This window comes from Episyrphus balteatus, chromosome 2, assembly GCF_945859705.1.
Source record: "Episyrphus balteatus chromosome 2, idEpiBalt1.1, whole genome shotgun sequence".
Classification (NCBI taxonomy): domain Eukaryota; kingdom Metazoa; phylum Arthropoda; class Insecta; order Diptera; family Syrphidae; genus Episyrphus; species Episyrphus balteatus.
This window is the reverse complement of record NC_079135.1, coordinates 18,585,952-18,613,358: the sequence shown is the minus strand read 5'-3', so window position 1 is coordinate 18,613,358 and position 27,407 is coordinate 18,585,952. Positions and strand designations below refer to the sequence as shown.

Below are 27,407 nucleotides of genomic sequence, written 5' to 3'. Positions count from 1 at the left end.
ATATTGGCAAGAAAAATTAAAAAAAAAAAGCATAAAGCATCAGTTTTGTATAATAAAATACATACTAAATTTTGAATTTTTAGAATTTTGTTAAAATATAGTATTTACAGCTACAGTTACATAATTTTACTCCGATCCCCTTACATTGAAAACAAAACTTTAGAACTGATTTTCAGCAACTGAGATATCTATAAAAGAGTTCATTGTGGTTTAAATCGGTCTGAAGTTCAATTTTTTTGGCAAAAAAAAAAAAAAAAAAAATATCCACTGATTTTCAGTCTCTGGGGGATAACATTTAATCATTTTAATGTTCAATCTTCCAATTAATTTTGCATTAACTTTGATCTATTTTTTAGAGTACATAAAAATACCAAAACACAATCAATTTATTTACTATAACAACTTTAAGAAATGTTTATTTTAACCATTAAGTGTAAGCATGTGGAGTGTACTAGTTTTAAGTACTTTTACAAAATACATGTTTTTAATTATTTTGTTTTATATATCTTAACTTATTTGTTGTTTTTTTAGTTTTTACTATTCATCACAGTCTATTAAGTTTAGTTTTTATTTATTCTTATTACAATGTTTCTAGAGGCACTTTTTTTTTTATTACTGTTGTTTATTATTATTAATCGTATACTGGCCCATTTTATTATTATTTAAATATTTCAACAATCTTTTACATTGTTTTAACACTGAAATAATATTTATTTAGTATAGATATTATTTTCTTAAAAAATGTTGAAACACTTTTCTCATTTTCAGTCAATGTTTATCTTGTAACTTAGTTAATTATTTTATTTTATTTTGTTTTGTTTATAGTTTTTATTTTTTTCATTTTAACCTATTGCACTGTGTGTGGTTAGATGTTTTGTAAATCATTTTGTGTATACATATACTTTTTTGTTAGACTTAGTTTGATTTTAAAAATCGAATATATTTAATTTATGTACATTTTCTATTTAAGTCACTTAAAGGCTTTTAGAGGTTAAATTGAATTTATCATATTTCTGGTGAATCAGCTTCTCGTTTTATTGTATTTATGGCTTCATTTAAAGCTGGACTCATGGCAAGTGCAGGATTTGCTACCGCAATTATATGACCTCCTGATGCCGATATAACTTGAACTCCCAAAGGTGACGTTGCTATGGCATCTGAGGATTTCTGAGGTGATTTTATTGTTTCATCACGTCCACTATCGAAAAATTCTCGATCGTTTATCTAAAAAAAAAATATAAAAAATATTATACTTTTCACAATTTTTACTTTCAGCAGAAATGAAGATTAGGTTTGAATCAGTATAATATCGCTTGGTAATCATATGTAAAAATCTTATTCAAAAAGTTCATCACTCCAAAATTGTTAATTTGTATATAATTGTTAAAAAATCTTACCGGCAATGGTGGAGTACTAGAATTACTAAACGAATATCTTGAATCTTCATTTTCGTTATCTTCAAAATCAGATTTTGTTAGCCTATATTTAAAAAATATACATTATTATAGAAAAAAGTAAAAATACAAATTGTTAAACTTTTTTGACATTACTTACGAAAATTTTGCTATATCAGACAAATCAAATGGTGGTTTAGCGAACTTCTGATACATTGTAAATAAATTGTATCTGGAATCTTCCAAGGAATCCTTTGAAATAAATTCACACAAAATCAAACTTTATTCAATGTTTAAAGGCAATTGGAAAATTTAAAGCTCGATCTTACTCATATGATTAGTTGATTGCGTGTTAGAAAGCCAAATGTTTGTTAAAAAGCAATTCCGGAACGCCAGCATTATAAAGCGATTTTAATTTTTGTTAAAAAGCAGTTATTTGTTATTTCCTGAAAATTATGCTCTACATAAAGTACTATACAAGATTTTAACACACATATGCATAGAATAGAATGTTAGATAAAGATAAATACATGTGTAATTTTATTTTAAAATGTAGATACTGAAGTAGAAAAAAAATTGTCTTTTTGAAAATTATTTTTATAATTTTGATTTTCGAAAAAGCTTTCTTTTTTTCAGTATGATGTTTAAGAATGGTGCATCAACTCACAATTCGATTGTGAGTTGATTTGTTAGTTTTTTTTTTTTTCGTACCTAGACTGTTGATAATTGCAATTATCAGAAATGACGGACGGGTCACTTTTAAGTACACTTGCCTAGGAGTTATGAGATATAGTCCAGGCCAAATTGTAATTAAAGTGGAAAGTTCTGCTGCAATTGTTTTCTATGGGCAAGCTTAAGTTTTGTTTGTAGATTTATGACGAACCTGAATCTGTCCAAAAACTATTAGAAATTTAAATTACCAAACAAAAGTGCAAGAAAATGTGTGTGTTTTCGGTGAATTATTCAAAAAGTGAACTCTTTTCGCAAAAACAAATTATGTTTTTAAAAAGAAGAGGCAAATACTACGACTTATGCTTAAAAGTCCTTTGAAATAATTGTACGAAAATTTGTATGAAAAAAAATATATCTGATAGAAAAAGTACTGATTTGTAAAGAATTTTCAACAATACAACAGAAAAACTTTAGTACTCTGTTCTTTTAAAATATACAATAATTTGTTTTCGTAAAAGAGTTCACTTTTTAAATAATACGCTAATAATAACGTAATATTCAGCAATTTTTTGGTAATTTCTTATAGTTTTCGTGAAAAAAAAATTAGTTGAACGAGTTTAGTTAGTTTTGTGTTGAGCACCACAAAAACTATTAAGATAGTTATTAAAAGCAGTTTTTTTTAAGTCAAATTTAAGATAACAATCAGAGATTTTAGTTTGATAATAAAAATTGTGCCTTTCAATACTTTCGCTAGTCTGATTGTATTAATATTTTTCTTAAAACTTGGGCATAAGCTTTTTTTAGAGACTCTCCATAAGAGTTCTTAAAATTTTAAGGCATAAATATGACAGAAAGAACGTGCTAAAAAAAGTAAAAAAAAGTTTTCAAAAACCACATCTATTATTTAAAAAAGGTTGTTATTTTAAAAAACCAATATTTTAAAACATTTTAAAATTACCACATTTCATGATTGAGTGGTTTTTGTACTTTTTTTGGAGTTCTAAACCATCTTTTAATCGATAAAAACCAAATTTAACAAACAAACAGGATTCGTAGAAAAATCAAATTCGTCATAACAATCAAACATTACGATAATATAGAGAATGCGAAAAAACCAGCTCCCGCAAACCTCTATTTATCTATCTGTCCACATGCCTTTATTTACCTCGATGTACAGTTTTAGATACTGGGTAGTTTAAAATTTAAAGTTAAAGGAATTTATCAAAAAAAATAAAAAAAAGTGTGTGAAATTGAGAATTTCTTACATTTTCATACTGGAATATTTAACTTTATATTTTTTCAGCTGGGTTTTGTTATAAAATGTAATTAATTGAATTTAAGAAAAACCATTTTTGAGGGTAATTGCCAAAAAAGTCTCATTCAACACATTTTAACCCAATTCGCACATCAAAAATATAAATTTGATAATTTTTTAACCAAACGTCAAAATTTAATCGTGGCAGAAAATTCAACCAACATTTTAACCCAATTCGCACACGGCATTAAAAACAAATATCTTGTTTTGAAAATTCGTTTTTGCTTTTTCTTGAAATTTTGTTTGAAGCTGTTGATTAGTAAAAGCTGTCGAATTTTTTTTTTTCGGCATAACAAAACAGAAAGCTATTGAAGAACTTTTTTTTATTATTTTTTCATTTTTTTTTTTGAAAATTGTAAAAGTTAAAATATTGATCTTTTTTTATTTCAAAAAATTTTTCTTAACTTTAACATTAAGATCACTAAAACGTTTCTGTAAGAATATTTCGTTTAAGTCAGAGCAATATTGTAGGTATACTAGAAAAATAAAAACAAAGATAACGGAAAAATATTTTTTATTTCAAAAAGTAGCCCAATTTAAATAGTTTTTAAACCACAATCGCTTAAACCATTTTTGAGAAAAACAGAAGCAATTTATCGTTAGAGCCAGAAAAAAATCGTTAATTAAGGACAACATTTGACTGTATTTCTTCTACTTTTGCGAACGATAGGACACTGTAAGTAAATATTGCATGAACTATTTTGCCAATGAAATTATATGCATTTCGGACCTCTTATTTCCATAATTAAAGTTTAATAAACTTAAAAGTAAATATTGAAAAATAAAAAATGAATACTATCCAAATGCATTTTCAAAAAAATCTTCCCAATTATCAGCCAATATTTTTGAAAGTTGCTTTCATCCAAAAATAATATACGAAACACTCCATTTTATCAATTTTTGTAAATTTTGCTATAAAAAATTAAAAAAAAAAAAAATCACAAGAAAATGTATACTTTCAACAGATCAAAAACAGCATCCCTCAGCGAAGTATACAAAAGAAAAATAAATATTAATAAATAAATCAAAAAAAGGCACATTTAAAATTTTTAAAAAGCAGGTTTATATATTTTTGTTCCTCAATCTAAAAATAAAAATAAATATTTTTAGTAATGTTAAATAAAATAAACTTGTGAGTCAACTTAAATTAAATCGTTCAACATCAAAAGCTTATATATTCATAAAGTGATTACATTATATTAGAAAACTAAGCAACAACTTATAAAAATAATCTTACATTAAATTACTTTATAGTTTTTTTTTTTATATAAATTTAAAATAAATAATATAATATCTAAAAAAAAACATAGCAACCAATTCAGTTTAACATGCATTTCAATCACAGAAAAAAAAAATTAAAAAATATGCTACTAAATTCAACCTTAATACTAAAATTAAAATTACGATCCATATTTTTACCTACAAACAACTAATAAAGTTAAAACTAAATAAAGATTTCTAAGATATTCGTTTGATAAAATGAATCACAATTATTCAAGTTGATCATGAAAATAATGAATCATTTCGTCAAACGAAATAGATTCTATTCAAGCATTTTCAATTCAAAGCGATATAAATTAGAATCAAGTTAATCTACTCAAGCCTTAAAAACTATATTAATGCATCTTTCCTAGAAAAGCTGTGGGGTTAAATTTTGAAAAAAAAGCATAAAGCATGTTATTTCTGTTACAGCATCATTATTTGCGCAGCGTCCTTAAAGCAGTCTCGTTTTAGTGCGCACTAGACGCACTCCCTAAAAGTTTAACATTCTCACCTTATATTCAGGATTTGTTATTTCTGTTGACGATAGCCTCATCCTCTTAACACTACTCTCAGACTGACTACTCTCATCAGTCCTCTGCACTGGCTGTCCCAAACCACCACACCTAGCAATATTTGCCGAATGACCAAATCCAGCCTCTTTAACAACCGATCTAGCCAAAGGAAATAGCTGATCACGACGTGTTAGCAAGACTGGAATAAGCTTACACAATTGAGCTGCTGCCTCATTTACACACACCTCATGCAATGTTAAAGGTTTCTCAGGACGACGTTTGCAATCGAAACGACCATATATCGCTGAATACTTACGAATCTCTTCCATTCGACGTGGATCATTTTCACTCATTGCAATCACTTGTTCCAATTCTCTGGAGGTACGTTTCTTAGAAGTTTGTGCTCGAGGTTCACCACGAGGTTCACCTCGTGGTAATTCTCTTGTAATTATTTCAGCAGCTACCAAGGCAATTCGTTCAACTTGTGAACTTGTCAAAATTGGTGTCAATTGTGGTGAACTTGATGTGACTTGGGAGGACAGACCTGTGTGGGTGGGTGTGATATTACCAACGAGAGAGACAACAGGTGCAGGTGTGATATTAGTGCCAATTTGTGATGATGTTGGTACTGTACTCATAAGAGGTGTAGGATTGAAACCAGGAGAAATTGTAAACTTTGGACGAGATGTGGACGGTTCTGGAATATAAGAAGTGGGTAATGGAGCATCGGCAAAACCTAGAAGAGTAAAGAAAAAATTGTCAGAAATATTGTAAGAAAATTGTCAGAAAAATTGTCAGAAAAAATTGTCAAAAAAATTGTCAGAAAAATTAAAAATTAAAATTAAATAGTTAAATAAAACTTACCAACAGAAGGCAAAGTAGATTGAAACATGGCTTGATTGTTAGCCCATTCATGTAGAACTTTCTGTAATCTCCTAACATGCAATGGTTTCGATGCCATTCCAACCAAAGCCATAATTTCTAAAAATTCTTCTTCACCAGCCTCGTACAATTGTTGAACATCATCGCCACCCATTTCGAGTAGAGTGTCATAGTATGCCAATAAGCTTGCCCTTTGCAAAACTCTATATAATTGCACTTCGGCTTCATTGCTAGGACGGGATGTTGCAACCACTAAAAAGAAAGAAAGAGAAAAAAGAAAATATTTAATAAAACATAAATTAACATGTTAACCAAAATATTGATAAATATATGCAAAACAAAGTCCTTTCATCTTGTTTTCAAACTTGAAGAGGTTTTCTTCAAATTGTTCTCACACTTTCATTCGATTGCTTGTTAATTAGTGTTGTTAAAAGATTATGCAAAATTTATTTTTAAGAATATTCAGTCAAGAGGGTTTAGAAAAAGAAATCCTTTAATACTTTAAGACTCAACCACATTATATTGCCAAAAAAGAACTATTAAGACACCCAAGATGATGATGTAAATATGCAAATGCAAAAAAAATGCAAAAAAGAATGCAAATTTCCACAAACACTTAACATCTTCGCATTTTCTTTGCATATTTGCATAATCGAATGATCCTTTTGCACAAAACAGAAAATGCATCACGAAAAAAAGGATTCACCCTCTTTATTTCGATCGAATGAAGATGATGATGATATCTTTATGTTAACACAGATCGCAAGAGGGCTTATTATTGATTTGCAAAACTTACATACATTCGCAAAAACACAATGCGATTTGCAGGATTTGTTTTCACAATATCATTAAATTGTTATAAAAGAAGAAAAGGTTTACTATTATTACCTGGAGATGATTTTTCTCTTCTTCTCTTTATTTGCCAAGGATAACAATTGACGTGATGCCGTAGATAGCACATCATCACTCGATAATGATTATTGTCTTATTTTCGATTTCGAAGAGGGGTTGATTTTTTGGCAATGTCACAATAATGGTATTGTATTGCGAAGTGTAGAAAATTTATCATCTTTTCGCATTGATTGTGCATTGCTTTTGTGGGATTGTGAAGTGTTTCAAATGATCGGTTTTTGGATTGTTGTCATACACCACATTATTGAGAAGAAGGGAGATTAAATTGAAGATCGATAGAAGATAAATCAATTGAATGAGATGGAATTTGATATATAAATGAAAATTGTATTGCACTTTTTATGTTTACATGATTTAATAAAAAAATAAATGTGAATTGGTGGCAATTGAAGGATATTTGGAATATTATCATACAGGAGGTTAAACGAAATTAAAAATTATTTTTGATATTTTTGCCTTTTTTGGTAACTTCATATGAATTTGATTTTTTTAAGGAATTATTTTCTTATGTGTTTTTGAAGAATTATCTTGTTATCGCAAAAAAAAATTGTCTATAAAATTTTAATCAGGAATTCTACACTATTTGGTGCTTGGATACCAATAGCTCAAACATAAATTTTAAAGCATGTTGCTAGTGCAGAAAAACAAGTGCAGTAATGTAAGTGTCGAAAAAGGATTATCAGGTGTCATCAAATAAACAAAAAATACAAATATAAAAGAAAGGCCTAAATTAGGAAATATCAGAAACAAAATTAGACACGGTGAAATATTTTCTAAATGAAGCTCTTTATGAAAAATATCATTTAAGATTAATTTTAACTTAGTTTTATAAGAAATAAGTTTAAAAGCACACAAACTTTCCTAAAGAATAAAGCTATACTTAAATTTTTACAATGCGCAAAAAGTATAAAAATAATTTTTTCAAAACAAAAATTTTTCATGAAAAAAGCAAAAAAAAAAATCTTTTTTTTCTCCTAACACCATTAAATCCATTTTATGTATGGCCACTTATAATAAATTTTATATCATCTGAAAGGTTATTGTTTTAGCTTAAAATACTTTTATCAACTATGTCTACAAAAAAGACCTAGAATTTTTTGAACCCAATTAGTTTTCATCAAAAAAGCCAAAAAAATCAATCTTTTTTCTGTTCTAACACAATTAAATGCATATTTTAAATGACAGCCTATAGTAAATTTTATATCATCTGAAAGCTTATTATTTCTCCTTTTTTATAACGTTTCAATCATATTTCTACGATGCCTACAAAAAAGTAAGAATTTTTTAAAGCCAACCATGTCGAAATTTCAAACTGAAATGAGTTTTTTTTTTTTCATTTTGGTTTCGAATCCTGAATTTGCGCTATAGTAGCTAGTACATAGCAAGTAAGTGAAGGCATTTGTTTGCCAGAGTAATCAAGTTTAAAATTTTGAAACAAATATTGAATCAAATAAACCTTATACTATTATTGTAAAAGAAAAAAAAAATTATGAGCATTTATAGATAAAATAGGGTTGCCATACATCATCAAATTCAAAATTTTAATCAAGTTAATAAAATACTGAAGAAAAAAATCCGCAGAAGCGTAAGTCGAACAATATTATTGCCAGAGACATTGAATTGAAAAAAAAAAAAATATATTAAATTTTAAATTAAACAGAGAAATGAAGCTAAAAATAAAAAATATAATATTAAATTTGTGTTTTCAAAAATAGACTTTTTTTGTAATTTATTAATTTTATCGAAAAAATTATTACTATATAAAAAATGTTTATTCAAAAATTCATTAAAATCAAATAATGTATTTAGGTAAAATTAAAAAAAAAAGGATTAAAAAAGACCACTTTTAAACTTTTCAGAAAGTTTCTAATTAAATTATATTAGTAATTTAACCAAAATATTAGTAGGTGTTAAAAACTTTTTTTGTTTGTCTGAAAATTCAAAAATTCTTCAGAAAATAAAATTTGTCTATAGTGAATAAAAGTCCTTAATGTATAATTACTTTCAAGAAATTTCTTATAACCGATACTTTTTTCTTAATAGAAAGAATCGAAAGATTAGAATAAGTTTGTATCCATCCAGTGCCAATTAAAAAAAGGCAGCAGAATTATATCAGTGATGATGCTCACAAATTATAAATTAAAATAAAAATTGTTCCAAAATGAAAACAAAAATCTAAAACTTAATCTTACGAAATTTTTTTTTTTCTTCTTTAATGTTCAGATTCTAATATCTTAATAATATGTAAAAAAAATTTTGAAACTATTCTTAAATTCATAATTTTTTTTAGATTTTGTGTACCTACTTTACGATTTAAAATTCATATAAATCGCTTTCTGATTCATTAAAGTCTCAAATGCTAAAGTAACTTGAAACCTGTACCTATAATTTTCCAATATCAAGATACAAACTCTTTTCAATATTTGCATTTCTCACTCTTACTTTTTTCAATCGTTAGCTAAATATTTAAACAACATTAATTCATGTATTTTTTTTTTGTTTCTATCAAAACCTGATAAGCAAACCTTTATCAATGCAAACCAAACAAATATACAAAAAATTAGAAGATAAAAAAATTAATTACCATCAGACATCAGTACACAACAAGAATGATATATATTCTCCTAAAATTTTTCCCATGAATTTTTTTTTATAAAAAAAATCTAAAAAAAATTCATTTCATAGTCAAAGACGAAAGAAAAAAAACCAAAATTCCCAGAGTCCACATTCAAAAAGGAGTAGTAGGCAAAACCATTGCATTGAAAATAAAAAACAACAGCAAAAAAAAAAAAACCAAACGAGTGGCTGGATCATCATCATCATCCTTTTGCTGCACGCACAAAAATTTCGGTGCACACCGCGAGAAAGAAGATCCTTATTATTCCTTAATTTTTTTTTATACAAAATATACCAAACCAAAATCTTACACAAAAAAACACCTCACGTAGACAATGACATCGTCATCTTCTTCTTCGCGATTTAATATGTAGATCCATCTCATATGCATATGAGCAGAGCCATAGCGCACCTATTCTTCTTCCCTTATAAAAATGATAGACCATCTATTATAAGATCATAAAAAATAAAACAACAACTCGCGCAGAGAGAAGAGCGATCAGTCACATCACAGATAATACGGATGAGGTTATTTTGGTTCACCCTATTGTCGTCGTAGTCGTAGCTTCCTTCAGTATGATCATCATCGTCGTCGTTGAAGAATAAGACGAAGAAAAGGATAAAAGGGTCAATTTTTTTTTACATTCTTACCTTTTGCCTGTAATGAGGATATAAAAACCAGCGCCAGCTACAACCCTTTTGTGTGTACGATCGAGTCCTTATTTTTTTTTTATTTTCCTTTCCATCTATTACCGGAATTGTCTTTAGGTGCCAGATACTACGGTATATCCTTTTGTTGTTGCTTCCCTGATATTTAACTGCTTAAGGTCATTTCCTAAGCACTTAATTTGCATATTGTGAGTGGAAGAAAGAACAGCTCTGTGTGTGTTGTTGTATTATGGGTGCGACCGAGGATACTACTTTCTTAACGGGGATCCTTTTGTTTGCATAAGATCATTTTTTATGACCATAAGTGATTTTCGATTTTTTTTTTTTTGATGATTTTTTTTCTGATTTGAGTTGCAGTGTAGAATAAATTTAGAGGATTATATTGTCTCAGTCATGGGAAACAATGAGAACCTTTGGTCGCTGGGTAGCGCATTTTTGTTAAGGATACAAAAAAATTATAAGAAACTAAGTAAAAAAAATAACTTAGCATGCAAAGATGGAAGAGAGAGTAATGATCCTTGTGAGCAAATGTCAGAATACTAACGAATTTTTTTTTCTTCATTTCGTTGAGATAAACTAAATAATTAATATTGATAGTGAGTTCCAAGTCGTTTGCATAGAAAGATCATTTAAGACAGATGGGTTTGATATTTTGTATAGAAAAAAAAAGCGAATAATATTTGGAAGCTGTGAGAAAGGATTAAATTCTTATAGTCATGTGAATATTATAATACAAACAAAAAGTGGGTAGATTGAAGGAAAAAAATATTTGGTTGATGAACTTAAAATAGATGAATCCATCAATTTAAGAAAAATAAAAAAAAAAAAAATAATAAATATTTCAATCAATTTTGCTAATAAAAATTAAATTTTCTATTTTTGAATTATTTTCCTATTTTACGAATCCATTCGTGTTTTCAGATAAAATCATTTTTTTATAGTTTATTTAATTCCAGTTTCAAATAAAAAAAAAAAAAAGTAAAAAATAATTTATTAATTATTAGCTCATTTCCTTCCAGTTTCATTTTTCAAAAAAAATAAAAAAATATTTCAGTCAATTTTGTTTGTAAAAATAAAGTTTCTATTTTTAACTATTTTCCAATTTTTGTGATTCCATTCGTGTTTTCAGATCAAAATCCGTTTTTCCTAGTTTATTTCCTTCCAGTTTTATTTTTTAAAACTTATTTTGAAGAAACATATAAATTGCAGAGCAAAATAATAATTACCTACATGCATTTAAACAAAAGAGCTGATTTGCGAACTTTATTTTAAGAAAACAATATTTTAAAATATGAACGTTAGCCAGACTTGACTTCAAACAAATATATTCAGACATAACAGGTTCAGACAGACATAACAGGTTCATAAAAAACTAAGAAAAATAATTTAACTGCTACATCCCTGTATTAAAATAGTTTTTCCAAATAGATTTTTTAATATTAATATGAAAATGAAAATTTAAGCGAATTCAAGGAAAAAAAAAGAACTTTTTATAAAACAACAAATAAAAAAAAATATTTCCATCAACACTCTGCTTAACAACCTAAGGTTTTCTAGCTTTTTAATTATTTTCCAATTTTTCAACACTATTTGGGTTTCTAGATAAAAATCCTTTTTCTTGATTTATTTTCTTCTAGTTTTATAATTCTTAAAATTTATTTTGAAGAAATTAATCTTTTACAGAGCAAAGTAATAAAGAATTAATTTAAACAAAAGAGCTGATTTGCGAACTTTATTTTAAGAAAGAAAATTATTTAATATGTTAAAGTCTGCCGAATTTGAATTAAAACAAATATATTCAAATATAACAGGAAAATTTAATTTTTACATAAAACTAAGAAAAATGTTTTTACTGCTACATCCTTGTATTTAATTTATTTTTCCAAACAGATTTTTTTTATTATTTTTTTTATCAAATAAATTTTATTTTTTAAATTGATTTCCTTAAAAAAAAATATTCACACGAAATTCATCCTATACATGCATTCAAATTTTTTATATAACATTTTTTTTTTTCAAAAGTAAAAAAAAAATGATTTAAAATTAAGTAAAAAAAATCGAAAAGGTATGCAAATCACTTTCAGTCTCAACATTTTCAAAGACAAAAAAAAAAAAACTCCAGTTCCCATAACCATAGAATTATAAGAAGACGAAGAAGCAAACAAAAAAAAAACTACATCTTCCTCAGTGTGTCTACCTACCTGAAACAAAAAGTCGTACGTAACATGGACCACGGTCAAAATCGTTATCCCTTTTCTCGCGGCAATGAAGACAACTACGACCTACGTCTCACGGAAGACAAAACAGCAAAAAAGCAAAAAAAAAAAACTTGAATCAAAAAATCCCTGTATGAGTAAATATACACAAAAAAAAAACTAAATCCTTTAAAAATCGAAAGGGTTAACCGAATTTTTTTTTCTGCTATAAACTTTTTTTTTCCATCCAAAAAAACTATGAAAAAAAAAAATCTCCTGATGCCGACCCGGAGGACGGACCCCTTTTGTTTAAAAAATTCGTTGGTGCTGTTGTGTGTGCTGATGTATGCTAGCCGCCACGCTGTATACCTTCTTCGCCTCATCTGCATACAAAAATTTGAATGGGTCGAAGTCGAATGAAAAAAACGCAACCAATTTCGCCTGGAGTCGCTAATACTCGTTTTGACGAAACGTGAGATTTACTCATCATTATTGTCAGGATCAGGATTCAGTTTTATTTAGAATATATTTAAAGCAAAAAACTAGCAGAGTTTTTGGTTCTCGACATAGAATATCAGAAACTACCTAACTGGAGAGATATTCGGAGTAATTTTTTTTTGTAGGTTGCGCATCGGTTTTTTTTATATTTGGTTTTAGTTGAAAAAACCTTTTTTTTTATATCACTTTCGATTTTTTTTTATCTGCTGGTTCGCAATGAATGCGTCTTATACGGTGTGTATGGATATTTGAATATATTTTTTAGCGTGTGAATTTGGTAGGATCAGATTTTTTTTTAGAGGCTTAATTTGTTTTTTTGGGAGATGATGTATTTTTTTTCTAACTTAATTTGGGCGTTTGTGAGATTATATGAAAGGGTTAAAATGCTTTTTTTTTGCTTTATTTTTATGTGGGAAAGAAGTTTTTTTTTTAAACAAAAATTTTGTTAATTTGTTTGAAATTGTTATCCTTTTTGGTAGTTAAAAAAAAGCATTTGGTAACTGAAAATCTTGAAAAAAAAAATGTATCTTAAGCAATTTTTTATAGTTTAATTTTATTCCTAGATTTGTTTTTTGTTTTTATGTTTTATAAAAATCATAAACAAGAAATTGATTTAATTATTTTATTTTAAATGACTGTAGCCATTTGAAAGTATTGTTTTTGTTTTCTAAAAATTAAAAATTAATTAAAAAAATATTCATCAAAAATCTGATGTAACAAACTTAAACAATTGAAGAACTTTACTCATTTCAGAAACCAATTTATTGCATTTAAATATTTGATAAAAGAAAACTTAACTGCAAGCAAAATTAAATTTTACCTTAAGACCATTTAAGTAAAAAATGATCAGCGTTTTTTTTAATAACATAAAGATTCGTTAAATTAATAGGAATCTGAAGAGAAAATGACAAGTTTCTTGTTAAATTAACAAAAAATAATGTTTAATACTTTTTTTTTGGCTTACAAAATGTATCTAATAGAAACACTGGTTTGCAAAAATATTTTTTTTTGTCTTCTTAATTTTTTTGAAACCATCAGAAATTCGATATTTCTTAATCTTAATTTGGTTTCCAAAAAATTAACACTAATAGATTTAAAAAAATGAATAATTTTTAAAATACATCTTATTATTAATCGGTTATCAGATATTGTAGCAGTAAAAAATTAAAGTGTTGGACTGATCTGACTGAAATATGCAAGACTCATTTGAAGAAATATTTAAATCTGATATTTAAATTGCGTTAAATTTAAAGCTTTGGTCTTCAAAAAAAAAAATTCAATTTCTTAGTTTGCATTGTTACATTATTAAATTTGATTTATATATTTTTTTAAGTACAAGAATAATGTGAAAAACTTTCTACCTCAGAGGTTTTCAAAATGGAAATATTGTTGTAGAAAAAAGCAACATATTAACAGTAAGAAAAAAACACATCAATTCTTCCGAAATTTTAGAATACAAATATGATCTCAAAATAGAAAATTGAGCTCATCACTTTTTTTATTTATTTTATAATCTCAAAAACGAATGTTTAATGACATTTTTCTTATGTTCAATCAAAATTATATGTTTTTCCATATTTTGTTTTTTTTCTTTTTTTTTTAACTCCAAATCAGAAGACATAAATTGGTATATCCTAAAAAAAAAGCATTAGTGTAGTTAACCTTTTTGAGATTGCAAAGGTGTATTGTTTTGAAAAAAAAAAAATAAGGGGGGCGTAATTCAGAGTCGAAAGTTTACAAAAATTGCATTTTTGACTTGTAAATATTGAAATATCGTAAAAACTTGACATTCCACAGCAATGTTGGCTTCGTTGGAAATTTTCACACAAAATACTCTTTCAAAATTATGGTTTTCTTCAAAGGCGATTTTTATATAGCAGATCAGTGATTTGCAAACTAGTTAACTGTTGATTCTAATTGAGTAACACTGACTAATGAGATTATTTATCGCACTGTACGGGATAACTAATGACAAAAGTCTATGATTATTATGTAGATATGTACCTAGGTACTGATTTCATTCATTTGAATGTTTCCGAAATATTTTTTTTTTTTAAATAAATTTTAGTTATAGGTAACCTTTAAAAATTTTTTTTTTTTTTTTTTTTTTTTTTGTTAATGAACTTAAAAACATTGAATCATACACGAAAGCTGGAAATTTCAAATAGGATATGAAAGGAATTTGAGAGCCTCAGAAGATACCAAAACTTAAATCAATTTTAGAAAAAAAATAGGACTCATTGTAAAAGAATCAAGAAAATAAATAAAATATTTCAATCCATTTCGTTATTAAAAAATAATAAATCATCTATTTTTTAATTATTTTCCAATTTTGAGATAACATTCGTGTTTTCAGATAAAAATCCTTTTTTCTTGGTTCATTTCTTTTATTTGATAATTTTAAAAATAATAATTTATGAATTTAAACAAAAGAGCTGATTTGCGAACTTTATTTTAAAAAACCCTTATTTCAGAGCTTGCTCTTTCAAATTGGCTTATTCGTTCATTGGTGTCAATATAAAATATAGAATTTTTTAAAGAATCTTTAAAAAAAATAATTTGTTAGCATTAAGTTTTCTGTCTTTCTGCATCAAGGTTTGTTCGATAAAATTTAAACATAACATAAAGAAAACTATTTTCAGGTATATGCGAGCTAACTGCTTTGATATAAGAAACAATGCATACAAGTTTTGGGAGTTAAGTGTTTTGAGATTTAAAAAATCTGAAACTGCTCGTTTGCATCTAAAAATAACATGAATAACAAAAACGCATCTAAATCTTTTTGAAATTTTTATGAAATCTTGTTTTATTCAATGCTTGTGAGGAATCCCTCAAAAACTTTAAATATGCCTGGTTTTTCTGTATATAATTGTGTGGCCACCTGCAAGGTGATTGTGGAAAAAATCTAAGATGCTCTGCTCTTCAATGCATAACAGTGTGTTCCACCATGAAATTATATTGCCACAATTAAAATTGACAATAATTAAAAACCGCTTCTCTCTATACCATATAGTCTTTTGTGAGAGAATACCTGTCTAAATATGATGAACCTTTTTTTTCTGCTGCAATAAAATATATCTGATCTGGTACTAAATTAACAGTCGATTTAATTTTATTTTTATGAATATTGTTCCATGGGTTAGGTACAAGTATATTGAAAAATAAAAAAAAAAAACAACATTATAACCATAAACGGTTTTGCTTGACCAGAGCAGCAATATTCTTTTGCGAGACCATAAAACCCCAATCAAAAGTGCGCTTCATGCAAGAAAAATACACATCTAGAGCTCAGGTTCAGGAGGCGCAACCACAGACACAAAAAAAAAAATGGATATTCATCATGTTCTGGTATTGTACAACACGGTAGCGCTCTCTGTAACTCTTAAACCATAAACATAATGCTAAAGGATTTTTTTGTTGTTATTATTGTTGTTGTTGTAGGTTTTTGTTTTTTTTTTGTTGCTCTTGTGTGGAACTGTGTGTCTTCGGATGGACATAAACACTTTGCCATCGATGATGATGATGATGGGACACACTATAGTATAATGCCCAACTAAACAAACAGATTCAGAGAAAAGATAGAAGAAAAAATTTATAATTAGTTAAAGAGCCTGGAGAAAGAAGCAAGAAGTTTACAGTGTGGTTTATTTAATTAGGCTCACTTTGACAGAAAAAAAAAATGGATTTAAATGTGATATTTTTGAGCTTTAAATAAAGTTGCATTACGTTTCGTCTAAGAAAAGTAAGAAAAATAGATTTTTTGCACCAACTTAAAAAAAATTTTGTCATATGTTTGTTAACAGATTGCAGACGCAATTTTTAACTTAAAACCATAAGATCGGTTTCTATTTCTTTGTTTTTTAATTCTCTAGCTAATAGCACTCTTAATTTTTTTAAAAATCTCACCTAAAACAACTGTCAAATGAAAAAGTGTAGGTACCTACTTTTTATAAAACTCTTTTTTGAAATGTATCTAATTATATAAACCTCAGTGTTTAAATGGTTAAATGTGGCAAGGCCCAGGAAACCAGTTGCCCCACGATCCATCACCACACTGAGAGACTGAGAGAGTTTGTTCGGTACGCGCACAGTAATGTGCGCTTTGGTGGGATAACATGGCAGCAGCATGCGCCGGCCGCCACCACCACCGCCGCCACTGCCACCGCCGCCTGCTAAACCACCATCACCCATCGCTTAAAGACCCTCCATTTGCAATAAATAAATGATACGTGATTTTAATACACAAATAATGTTTGTAAGAAGTTTTTTTTTTTGCTACCCTTTTGTCGACCGTCTTTCCCTCGTCTTTTGTGTCCAGCCAGCCATCAATGTGAAGCAACAATATTGGTAACCAATTCTTTTTCACTTAATTTTATATATCCATTGGGTGCACTAAGTTGCGGGGAGTGTAGATATACCCTGCTTTATGCTATATGTCCTGAACGCGAGAGATGATGATGATGGTGAAGGATTTTTTATGAGTTTAGCACTTTTAAGGTCCCAATATACACATTGCGAGATGCAGAGCAGAGTGAAGAATGGCCATTGGACCTACATATAACCGATTGCTCGTTTCCTAAACGATCACCATGACAATAACAACAACAACAAGGAGGCTTCATTACAATTTTTTTTTTTTTTTTTTGACTCGCTTACCAGCATCTTCTACCAAACTCACAGGATCACATCTTGTTTTATATCATGGGTCTTTTTCTCTCTCTCTAGACGATACATAAAAATTAAGCCTTTAAACAAAAAAAAAAAGTCCAGCTACAAGATCGGGTGAAGATGAGACCTAAACGAAAAAAAAAAAAACACATTCACATCATGGAGAGTCTGCGTCTGCGCATTTTGTGTTGTGTGATATCGGAAAAGTCTGCACAAAAAACTAAAACTATTTCTCAAAATACTCTTATAAATTAAGGAGTTTTAAGACGAAATTCCTGTCGATCAAAATTCCATCTGCCCTTTGCGCAATATATGGTGGGGTTGTAAGGGCAAAAAAAAACTTAAAAAAAAAAAACACCATCATCGACCATCCTGCCGAGCGGCGCGGCGGCAATCGATGGTGGGTTGTTGCAGATGATGTTGATGACACGAACTTGTACCGCGCGCTAATGTCTTTTGGACGTTTCTTGAAATAGGTTTTTTTTTTTGGTTTGATTGTTGTTATTGGACTTTTGTGTGTGCTAAATGGTCAGTTAAGTATTTTTGGTGCTCGCTGGGGGTAGAAAAAACTGAAAAATTTCATTGCCAGTTTATCAAATAATCAAAACCTAAAAAAAAACGAAGACATATTTTATCAGAGGGGATCCTTTGGTATTACATTTTTTTGTGAGTTTTTTTTTTTATATTTTTTTGTTAAATATTAAATTCGATTCTAGTGGAATTCCTGTTTTCTTTTGGCATATTAAATATTTGGCCGTAACTGATTTTTTTTTCCTAGTCTTTCTGTCTCATATAAAATATGTGTAAGAATTTTTCATACAAAAGATCCCGCATGTGTATTAATGATAATGGAATTTTCGGGTTTGATATTAAACCAACAAGAAAAAAAATTACATAAATACCTATACCTACCTAACGAAAATTTGGTCCCCCTAACAACGGTACGGTGATCGTTTGCCAATGGCAAAGGAAGACAGTCTTGTTAGGGGTTGGTTTGTCACTGTCATGGAAGACTTACATAGGCATTTTTTTTCTTAGGTACAAGTATATAGAGTACTAATTTACTTGAGTTTATCACATAAAAGCAGTTAGGTAAAAAAAAAATCTGGGAGGGTAAGTTTATTTAAGGATACCTTCAAGGAAACTTATAAAGAAAAAAATTCTATTGGTGGAAGAAGAAACGGATATTGTTTTTTTGTTGTTGTTTTTTTTTTATCATTTCTTAAGATTTGAAAATGGTAAACAAGAATATATGGAAGCAATGAATACAATAAGAAAAGTAATAAAAAAAAAGACTTATTTTTTTTGTATTTACCTATTTATATTGAAATTTTAACGGAATTTTTAGTGAAACCAGTTTTTATTATTAAAAAGGAAATGGCCGTTATATTTTTTTGAGGATAATATGCAAATTTATTTGATATGAAAAGGATTTTCATTTGTTTAAGAAAAAGAATTGATATCGTTTTTATTTTTATTTTATGTTTAACGGAAAATACTTGATGTTATTTCAAATTAAAAAGAATCTATTTAAATGGTGTTTATTTTAAAGGAAATGAAAACTGTAAATAACAGATTTCCTGATTTTTTTTTTTTTACTATTGGAAGAAATTTTAGTTTAGAATATTTTCGATATCTGTTGACTTGCGAATCAAAAACTAATGGAAAAAAAAACTTTACATGTTTAATGCTCAACAAAGTATGAAGTATCTACACGGAAAAAATACTTGCCTAAAACAATTGAAATCTGTATTAAATTAAATTTTTTTTCCAGAAGAATCGCTTTAAGTCAATGTGAACATCCTTTTATTTTTTTATACTCTTTTCATTTCAATAAGAATGCACATAAAGATAATGAGAAATCACTTCAGTCTTAGCAGATACATTTCCATTTATTTTTTAAATAATACATAATAAAATGAAATGAAGTTAACTTTGATTTTAACAGATTTTAAAAGGTTTTTATAAAAAAGATAATACTTCAAGAATGTTAATTTAAGGAGATCGTCATTTTGATTCAAAGTGACTTAGTTTTTTCTGTGCAGCTACCACAATATACTTTAAAAATGTGGAAACTATGCACCTCAATTATGATCAACTATGTAGGTAAGTAAGGACATTTTTCACTAAATTGAAAGTAAACTAAGTTTAAATCAACCGGGTGAACTTTCTCTATGTAGTTTCCGTATGATTTTACCCAAATTAATGTAAAAAAGATATTGTCTCTGTTAATTTTTTGTCGGTTTCGAAGCATTCATTAATTTATGATTTTTAATCAATTTCTGAACGAATTTGATTAAAATTATGAATCTAATTTGATACTTTTACTTGATATATCATTGCCAGTTTTATCAAACAAATATTTATTTAAGTTGAAAAAGTACTAGTTAGACAAAGTTATATTTTTCAAAAAGACTTTTATAGGTATTTTTCACTATAATTAATTTTACTTTAACACTTCTTTGCTGAACTTGGAAAATCATGTAAACATCAACACTTTTGAGTTTTCGGAAAATCATACGAAAAAGTTTTGTTTGAAAATTTTTCATACCTGATTCAAGTATTACGAGACGAGAGCAAAACGCCATTTTCAGGTCACATTTTTTTTGCTTTGGCATTTTGTTTATTTTTAACAGCAATAAGAAAAAAGTATGTAAAAAGAATGAAAATATTTGGCCAAACGTCTAAAATTAGGCATCAATTTCACTATCGTTGAACACAAGTCTTGCTCTCTCATAATGAATCAGACCTTAAGGTATCAATATATTAAATAACAAGTGAGGAGTGACTCTTCGAAATTGGATAAAAAAAAAAATCAGATAATTGTAATTTTTAATACGATTTTCAGTTTTCGTCGGTTTTCAGAAAATTAAACTTAATTTTATCCCTTTCTTAAAAGTACAATCCCTACTCATGAGTTTTACTGTAGGATAACTTTAAGTTAACTTCATTCTTGGATGGCGATTGAAAATGGATTCTTTGCGCTTTTTGTTTGTTAATCTTCTCTGACCGCTTTCTTCTTATTTCTTAATTGCATTGAATTTTTTCATCTGACAAAAAAATTACAATCTCAGCCGGGAGTTGAAAGAATTATAAAAAGTTGAAATCGCTTTATTTTAAGAACTACTTGTTTTTACATTGTTTTTTTTTTTCTCTGTGTAGCTTCATAGAATTACTTTCTGTTGGTCTAAGAGTTTTTTTTTTTATTTAATAGACATTAAAATTTAAGGACTCTAGATTGGAATCAGTCTTTATAGACAAAACAAAATCGCTCTAAGAAAAAATTGCTACCAAAAGGCGTACAAAAACATATATGGTACACCAATAACAAGTATTTCGGTATTTTCTCATATCTGCTTCAAGAAATTTGTTTGGACAAATTTATATTCTTGTTCAGCACCCATAAAATATAAAATTAGCCACCCAAAGACAATTAAAACGAACCTACCACTTTAAATTAAATTTAACTAGAACATAAAGAATTTTTTTTTGCTGAAACATACAAAATTTAAGTCAAATGACAATGAACTGTTTTCTGATTTTTGTTTGAATTCATTGGTAAACGCAGAAAAAATGGGAAAAATTTCAAATTGCGAATAAAAAATAAAAACTACCATTTACAATGTCATGGCTTTCATAGAGTTCAATGACATTAACGCAAACGAATTGAAACAAAAATTAACCCAAACGCACATCCTAAATACAATTAAAACCCTTCAAAACATATCCTTCAATCTTGCTCCATAAGCATCACAAACATAATGAAGTGTAACCTCAACACAAAAAACATATGTTCATCAAAAAGATGTCATAATATGATTTCATGTCAGAATGCGATTAAAAACGATAACAAAACTAAACTATGGAAATTTCTCTTTCATAAGATTTCCCGCCACAAAGATTAATATCAATTTAAATATGCGTAAATGAATCTCAAATAATAATACCAACAAAAAAGTGTAAACACCCACCACATCTTAAAATTGAAAGTAACCTACGTTTTTCCAACTAGACATGTGCACACACAGTTCAGACAAAAACATATGCTTCCAATTTGAAACCCTTTTCCTTTTTGGACTCCTCTCTGCTTACCTTACCTACGCCTTTTCAATAACAATAATAATCCATTGGATTTCGTTTTGGATCAAGTCAACTGTGAGCAAAAGGATTTTTAACTTCCACCGGGCATATCCGCATATATTTTGTTTAACCCTTTGAAAAATGGAAGAAGGAAAGGGAAACCACACCAACATCGGCATATGTCCGAAATTTGTGTTTTCAATTTTTTTTTTCATCCTTTCGTCGGTGCTGGAATTGTTTAATGAATGGGGATAACTACTTACTGAATGGCGCTTAAAATATAATTTATGACAAAGAACTAACACATCCGTAAGTTAAATATTTGTAAAATGACGTCATAATGTGATGATTCGATTCATAACAAAATAATCTTCTCCCACATGTTTAAGGTATTTACGATATCAAATGTCCTAACTATCTGTCTTTTTTTTAATTTTGTGGTTCTGATTCCCAGACGATAGACACAAAATAATGTAAAAAAAAACTTGTATTGTATATTATATTCTTTTATTTATTTTTTGCTTTAGTGCAGCCATCTACTACATTATAATGCATTCATAGGATATGAGTCCAACAGAAATAAAATCACAAAAAAAAAAAAAAATAAAATAAAAACAGATATCACCCCGCTACAAGTGAGTAAAGTTGCATGCAGCTATAACATAGAAAAATCTCACATGAGGTTGTATAGTATGGTATCCAAAGGATAGCAGAAAAAAACTTCAGCGACAAAAAAAATATTGTAGATACATGAGGAGCAAAAAATTGGCGACTGGGTGGCTGAATTTTTTTCAGCTCCCATGTGAAATCGCTTGGGATTTTTTTTATTTTGCAACAATTTCAATCGATAGGAATAAGTTGTAAGAAAAAGCTATTCTTTTTTTTTTATTTGTCTAGAACGATGGTGCAGAAGAATGTTAAAAACAGAAAAAAAGACTTGATACAAATTGGATGTTTTAACCTGAAGAAAACCTACACTCTGAAGAGGAAATGAAAAGGACTAGAGATTAAATTTAATAAGGGGTCTAATTTTGTTATAGAAAAAAAAAAAAACAAAAACATGACTATACGAACGGTAATGAAAAAACTAAACAAAAATGGAATTCGTCTGCCTTTTTTTCTGTACCTCAACCATTTTTGAAAGCATTCCATGGTTTAAATTAACGGTTCCTGCTATTTAACTGCTTTTGTGAACGGCCCTAAGGATTTTGATAACAATATCAAATATCAGGCAGTTCTGACTAGAAAAGCCAGTTAAAAGCATTAATTTATTTTCTGGGAACTTTTAAAAATTAAAACCTGTTTTAACTTGCCATTATAGATTTTATAGATACATCAAGTTTGCATTCCAACGCTTCCAACGATTTTGATTTTTTTTTCTAAAAACTCAACTTAATTCATAAGATCAAACTGTATACTTATTTTGGAGCTCGAGCTCTAAACTTTAGATTTTGAAGACTATATTAATGTGAATAGATCCCAGTACGACTCTTAAGGCTTGTTGATCCAAGTCAAACATAATTTTTTGTTTTTTGGTATAGCTCCAAAATCTGAACTTTCGGGAAAAAGAAATGAAATTTTAAAATTTAACTCATTACACAAGTATTTTTTGCAATTTTCAACCGATTTTAATTAAAAATTGCTCGTGCTTGAAAAGATAAATTTTTTACTCAAATCAAATACTTTACATGCTATTGGAAAGGTCTGAAATTCATTGAAAAATTGCCAAAATTGTCCAATAGCTGAAGGATCACAAGGAAATTTTGTATAACTTGAGTTTACAAAAATCCACTAGATATAGGTAGCAACAAAACATTTTGCTGTTTTTTTAAAAATTATTTCAATCGACAAAAAGATATTTTGCATAATGACATCTCGTAGAGATGTTACAATAATAACATGTGCAATAACGGTGAAATAACGGTGTTGAAACGACAGGTACAAATTGCGAAACTAAAAATGCGAAGTTATAATTTCCTAAATAATTGCTAAAATTGCGGAAGGAAAAAATGGCTTCTACCCCTCGAAGTCAAAGAAAATGATTTTGGAATCTGGCATTGTTAAATGCTCTTAAAAGCAAATATGCGCAAGTTATTCCGGGAACACTCTTTAAAACATCCAATGTGAGTAACAAATTTAAAAAGTAGTTTAATGTCGTTTTCGATTGGAATAACTTAAGGATTCACTCATTCTGAAATCCAATAAAACAGTTTAAGGGCCAATTTATTGAGCCTCCATTAAATTTTGAAATTTATCGCTTTAGTTAACGGCCTCGTTAAACTATTGTCGCCTTTAAGTATACATCATTAAAAATTCATTTAATTCACTCTTCTTTAGTTAAAGTTAAATTTAAAACTCTGTTAAAAATATCCTAGGGATTTTTTATTTTGTTTGAAAAATAATCTGTCAATTTTGTCAAATCAAATAGATTTGAATTGGAAGAAAAACCAAAAAACTATGACCCGTAAGTATTTTGCAGCTGAAAACGCCAGAAAATGCAAGAGATTAACGATATACCAGCGGTAACCAAAGAATGCTACAACCTACAATTGAAACCATGAGAAGAAGAAGGAGTTAAGTGAAATTTTTAATTTTTTCCATCGGTGTCAAATAACAACTTAAATTTAAGTGTTATCGGCAGTCATCTCGTATCATTGGTTTAGAAGTAAGCTTTATATCTCTTCTTCTCATGGCTTCAATTGCAATGTTATGTATGTTATGTATGTATTATGCAGCATCTCAAAAATGATAAGTTTTGAAGTGGAGAATATAATCTAGTAGATCTAGTATTATCTGTGCGAAGTAGACAAGAAATGCATTAATTTCTTTGAATTTTGTTCTTTTTTATGGTACAAATGCATGTGTGTATACCTACAAAAAATTCTAGTCTTTACTTTTTTCATAATTGTGATGTTTTTTTAATAATTCTTTAGCTCATTTGACATTTTTCAAATAAAATAATAATTCAAATAAAAAAAAATAAATGAAATGACATTTGACACTAATGGAGAGCGAATAAATAGAAATTCTGTTTAAAACCTCCATTTGCTCTAAAAATCCCTCTTAAAAGGTCGAATTTGGTGTTTTAACTAAAACTACTTTTAAATTTAATGCTCAATTAGTTAATGATGCCAAACTTCAAAAAAATCCTTAAAAGAGACTGAATTAAACGAAATTGGTTTTTAATTTTAAAATTCCCTTTTTTAATGGCGATTTAAGTTTAATGGAGAGTCAATAAATTGGGCCTAAATCGCTTCCACTCAATTCTGAAATTTTATATCTGTATTGGTGAATAATCAAATAAAAATTTTTTGCTTTTCTACTAGAAAATTTAGTTTGACGTTTACTTATTTAAATATTAGTGATTTTGAGTGAATTCTGTTTTGAAATCAAGTAGAGAATTTTTATTTTAAGAAGCATTCTGCCTGTCATATTAGTGCGAATAAAACACTTTCAGAAGGCTTCTGAATGATTCCGGACGCTTCCGGAGAGCCAATCGAAAACGATTTACAGCTTTTCATCATTTGTATAATTGGGCAGTAAATCTTATTTTTATTTTTCAATTATTTTGGAGTCGTCACCATATACATAAATCATTAATAAACAAAATTCAGATTTTTCGTTTGTTTATTTTTTTCTCAAGCATTTCTTTCATTCAAACAAGCATGATTTGTTGTTATTTTTGAGTTGATTTTTCGTAATGAGCCAATAAAATTGAGTTTTCTGTTTATTTGTTTTCAATTTTATTGGACTTTTGATTTGAAACGACCTATATCATTTATTACAACGCAACTCATATGAGTTGTATTTTTAACATTATATTGATTTAAAGTTTCTGAAAACTACAGAACGGTTCCAATTTGAATTAAACCAAATATTTTTGTGGTTATATTTTAATGACCTCGATTTTTACTAAAAAATATGTTTTTAATATGAATTTCAACAAACGGCGTGCCCCGAATGAAATTCGATGGATGTAGGTACACACTATACTCATTTTAAGAAAGTATGAAATGTTTAAGAAATACAGTTCATTTTAATATGTGTGTTCATTTTGAATTTTAGTTTCTTTTTAAGTTATAGAAGCGTTCCCGGAATGATAAAATAAAATTAAAATAAGAATTTCTCAATCATACCTCATATAAAATACACATGTGCGTGTATACATAAAGCTAATTACAGTTTGTAAACCAAAAAAAAAAAATTAAGTTTTAATTGCCAAAATTATTTGGAGTCCCCCTAGCCTTGTGACAAAAAAACCTCTGCAAATATAAATTAATGAGTTAAAATCATCAAACTTCCTTCACTATTTAGTTTACTAAAAACCAAAACTGTGTTTAGAACTAATTTTTAGCAATCTTTTGAATGTTAAAAATAACTTGTTCAATTCATGCAAAACAATGACACATGGTTTCACAGGTGAAGCACAGTTATTCAAACAACTAACCATAAAAACAACTAAAGTGCTCACTGTACATCTTGCTTCTTACTCAAAACCTTAAATGCTAAAAAATTTGACTATACTTTTACTTTAAATAATAATAAAGTATCCAAAACAAAAAACCGTTGATCTAAATTTGTTTAGGAATTCTTATTACACCAAAAATAGTCTTAACAAAATACCTATTTAACTATCAAAAAATTAAACAAAGTTGACATAAGTACCTATTTTCGCTGGTACTGGCAGAAGAATCGAATTAACAATTTTTAAACTTAGTTGTTTTAAATTCAAAGCAAGCAATCTTTCACAGTTTGAAAAGTATGTATACTACTCAAGTAAGGCTTGAGTAAGGGAACCTTTGGAGACCGAAAATTCTTGAAAAACGTAAGGACTATTCAGAATATAGTCAATATTAAACATTTTCTTTAGACTAGATTCAACGAAACATCGATACGATAATAGTTCTGTAATTTTTTTAAAATTTTCAACCCACACATTATATAAATTTTGGATAACGTTAAAAAAACAAACACAAAACTTTCAACATTTGTAAGGGTTTCAAAGAAATAAGAAAGGTGTTAATAGAATGTTTATCGTTCATTATTTTTACTAATAGCGCGTTTCAATTTCAGAATTTAAGATATTTGGAGAACTTTACTCTCTGATTTAAAATTAGCAAAAAGTTAATAGATGTGTTGAGACTTTTGCTCTAGTGGCAAACTTAGAGTAAACAACAGAAACACTAATCGGTATTATCTAATCAATTGTGATAAAATTCAATTCAATGAAAAAGGTAAATAAAGAAAAAATTAAATATTGTTACTCACTTGTTCCATTTGCATTTCTTCCAAAGATCTTTCCCGGTGGACTTAATATTGGACTTGACGAGGCCGATGGTGCTCCAGATAGTGATCGCTGTCCCTCGGACATTGCACCACTGGTAACTGATATATTTGCATCTTCTTGTTGGGGATTTGCCGATAATAGTACACTACTAACAACTGTTGGTACCGCACTTGTCACTGTCGTTGCCACTGTCGAATGTGTACTTCCAGATGGTTGTTCCATTTTTTATCAAATTTTTGTCGTTGAACAATATTTCACTAAATAAACCCTAATCTAAACTAACTATAAACACATGCACTACTTCAAAAAATTTCCACTAAAATTACTCTAAATTTAGAAGAATTAAAAAAAAATATGTCCAAAAATAATTAATTAATTCAAATCACAGTAAATAAAGTGATTCCTTGAGATAATCTTATTTATTTTTTTTAGTTAAAACTTTTT

The 27,407-nt window shown here is 28.0% G+C and overlaps 1 protein-coding gene across 1 annotated transcript; it reads right to left on the bottom strand.

The window, feature by feature from the left end:
* Positions 1-763: 763 nt before the first annotated feature.
* Positions 764-27,279, bottom strand: LOC129911943 (NGFI-A-binding protein homolog). The gene is made up of 6 exons (XM_055989975.1): positions 26,945-27,279; positions 6,021-6,290; positions 5,156-5,892; positions 1,555-1,646; positions 1,398-1,479; positions 764-1,224 (listed from the first exon to the last, which is right to left on the bottom strand). The coding sequence occupies exons 1-6, from the start codon at positions 27,183-27,185 to the stop codon at positions 1,006-1,008; spliced, it is 1,641 nt and encodes a 546-aa protein (XP_055845950.1). The 5' UTR covers positions 27,186-27,279; the 3' UTR covers positions 764-1,005.
* Between the last annotated feature and the right edge of the window lie 128 nt (positions 27,280-27,407).

What these genes read in the sequence shown, in the direction of transcription:
- LOC129911943 (XM_055989975.1), bottom strand. Translation starts at nt 27,185, where the DNA reads ATGGAACAACCATCTGGAAGTACACATTCGACAGTGGCAACGACAGTG. An exon ending in ATCTACTTTGCCTTCTGTTG is followed by an intron (nt 5,893 to 6,020) that starts GTAAGTTTTATT and finishes TTACTCTTCTAG; the next exon opens with GTTTTGCCGATGCTCCATTA. An exon ending in TAACAAATCCTGAATATAAG is followed by an intron (nt 1,647 to 5,155) that starts GTGAGAATGTTA and finishes TTTATTTCAAAG; the next exon opens with GATTCCTTGGAAGATTCCAG.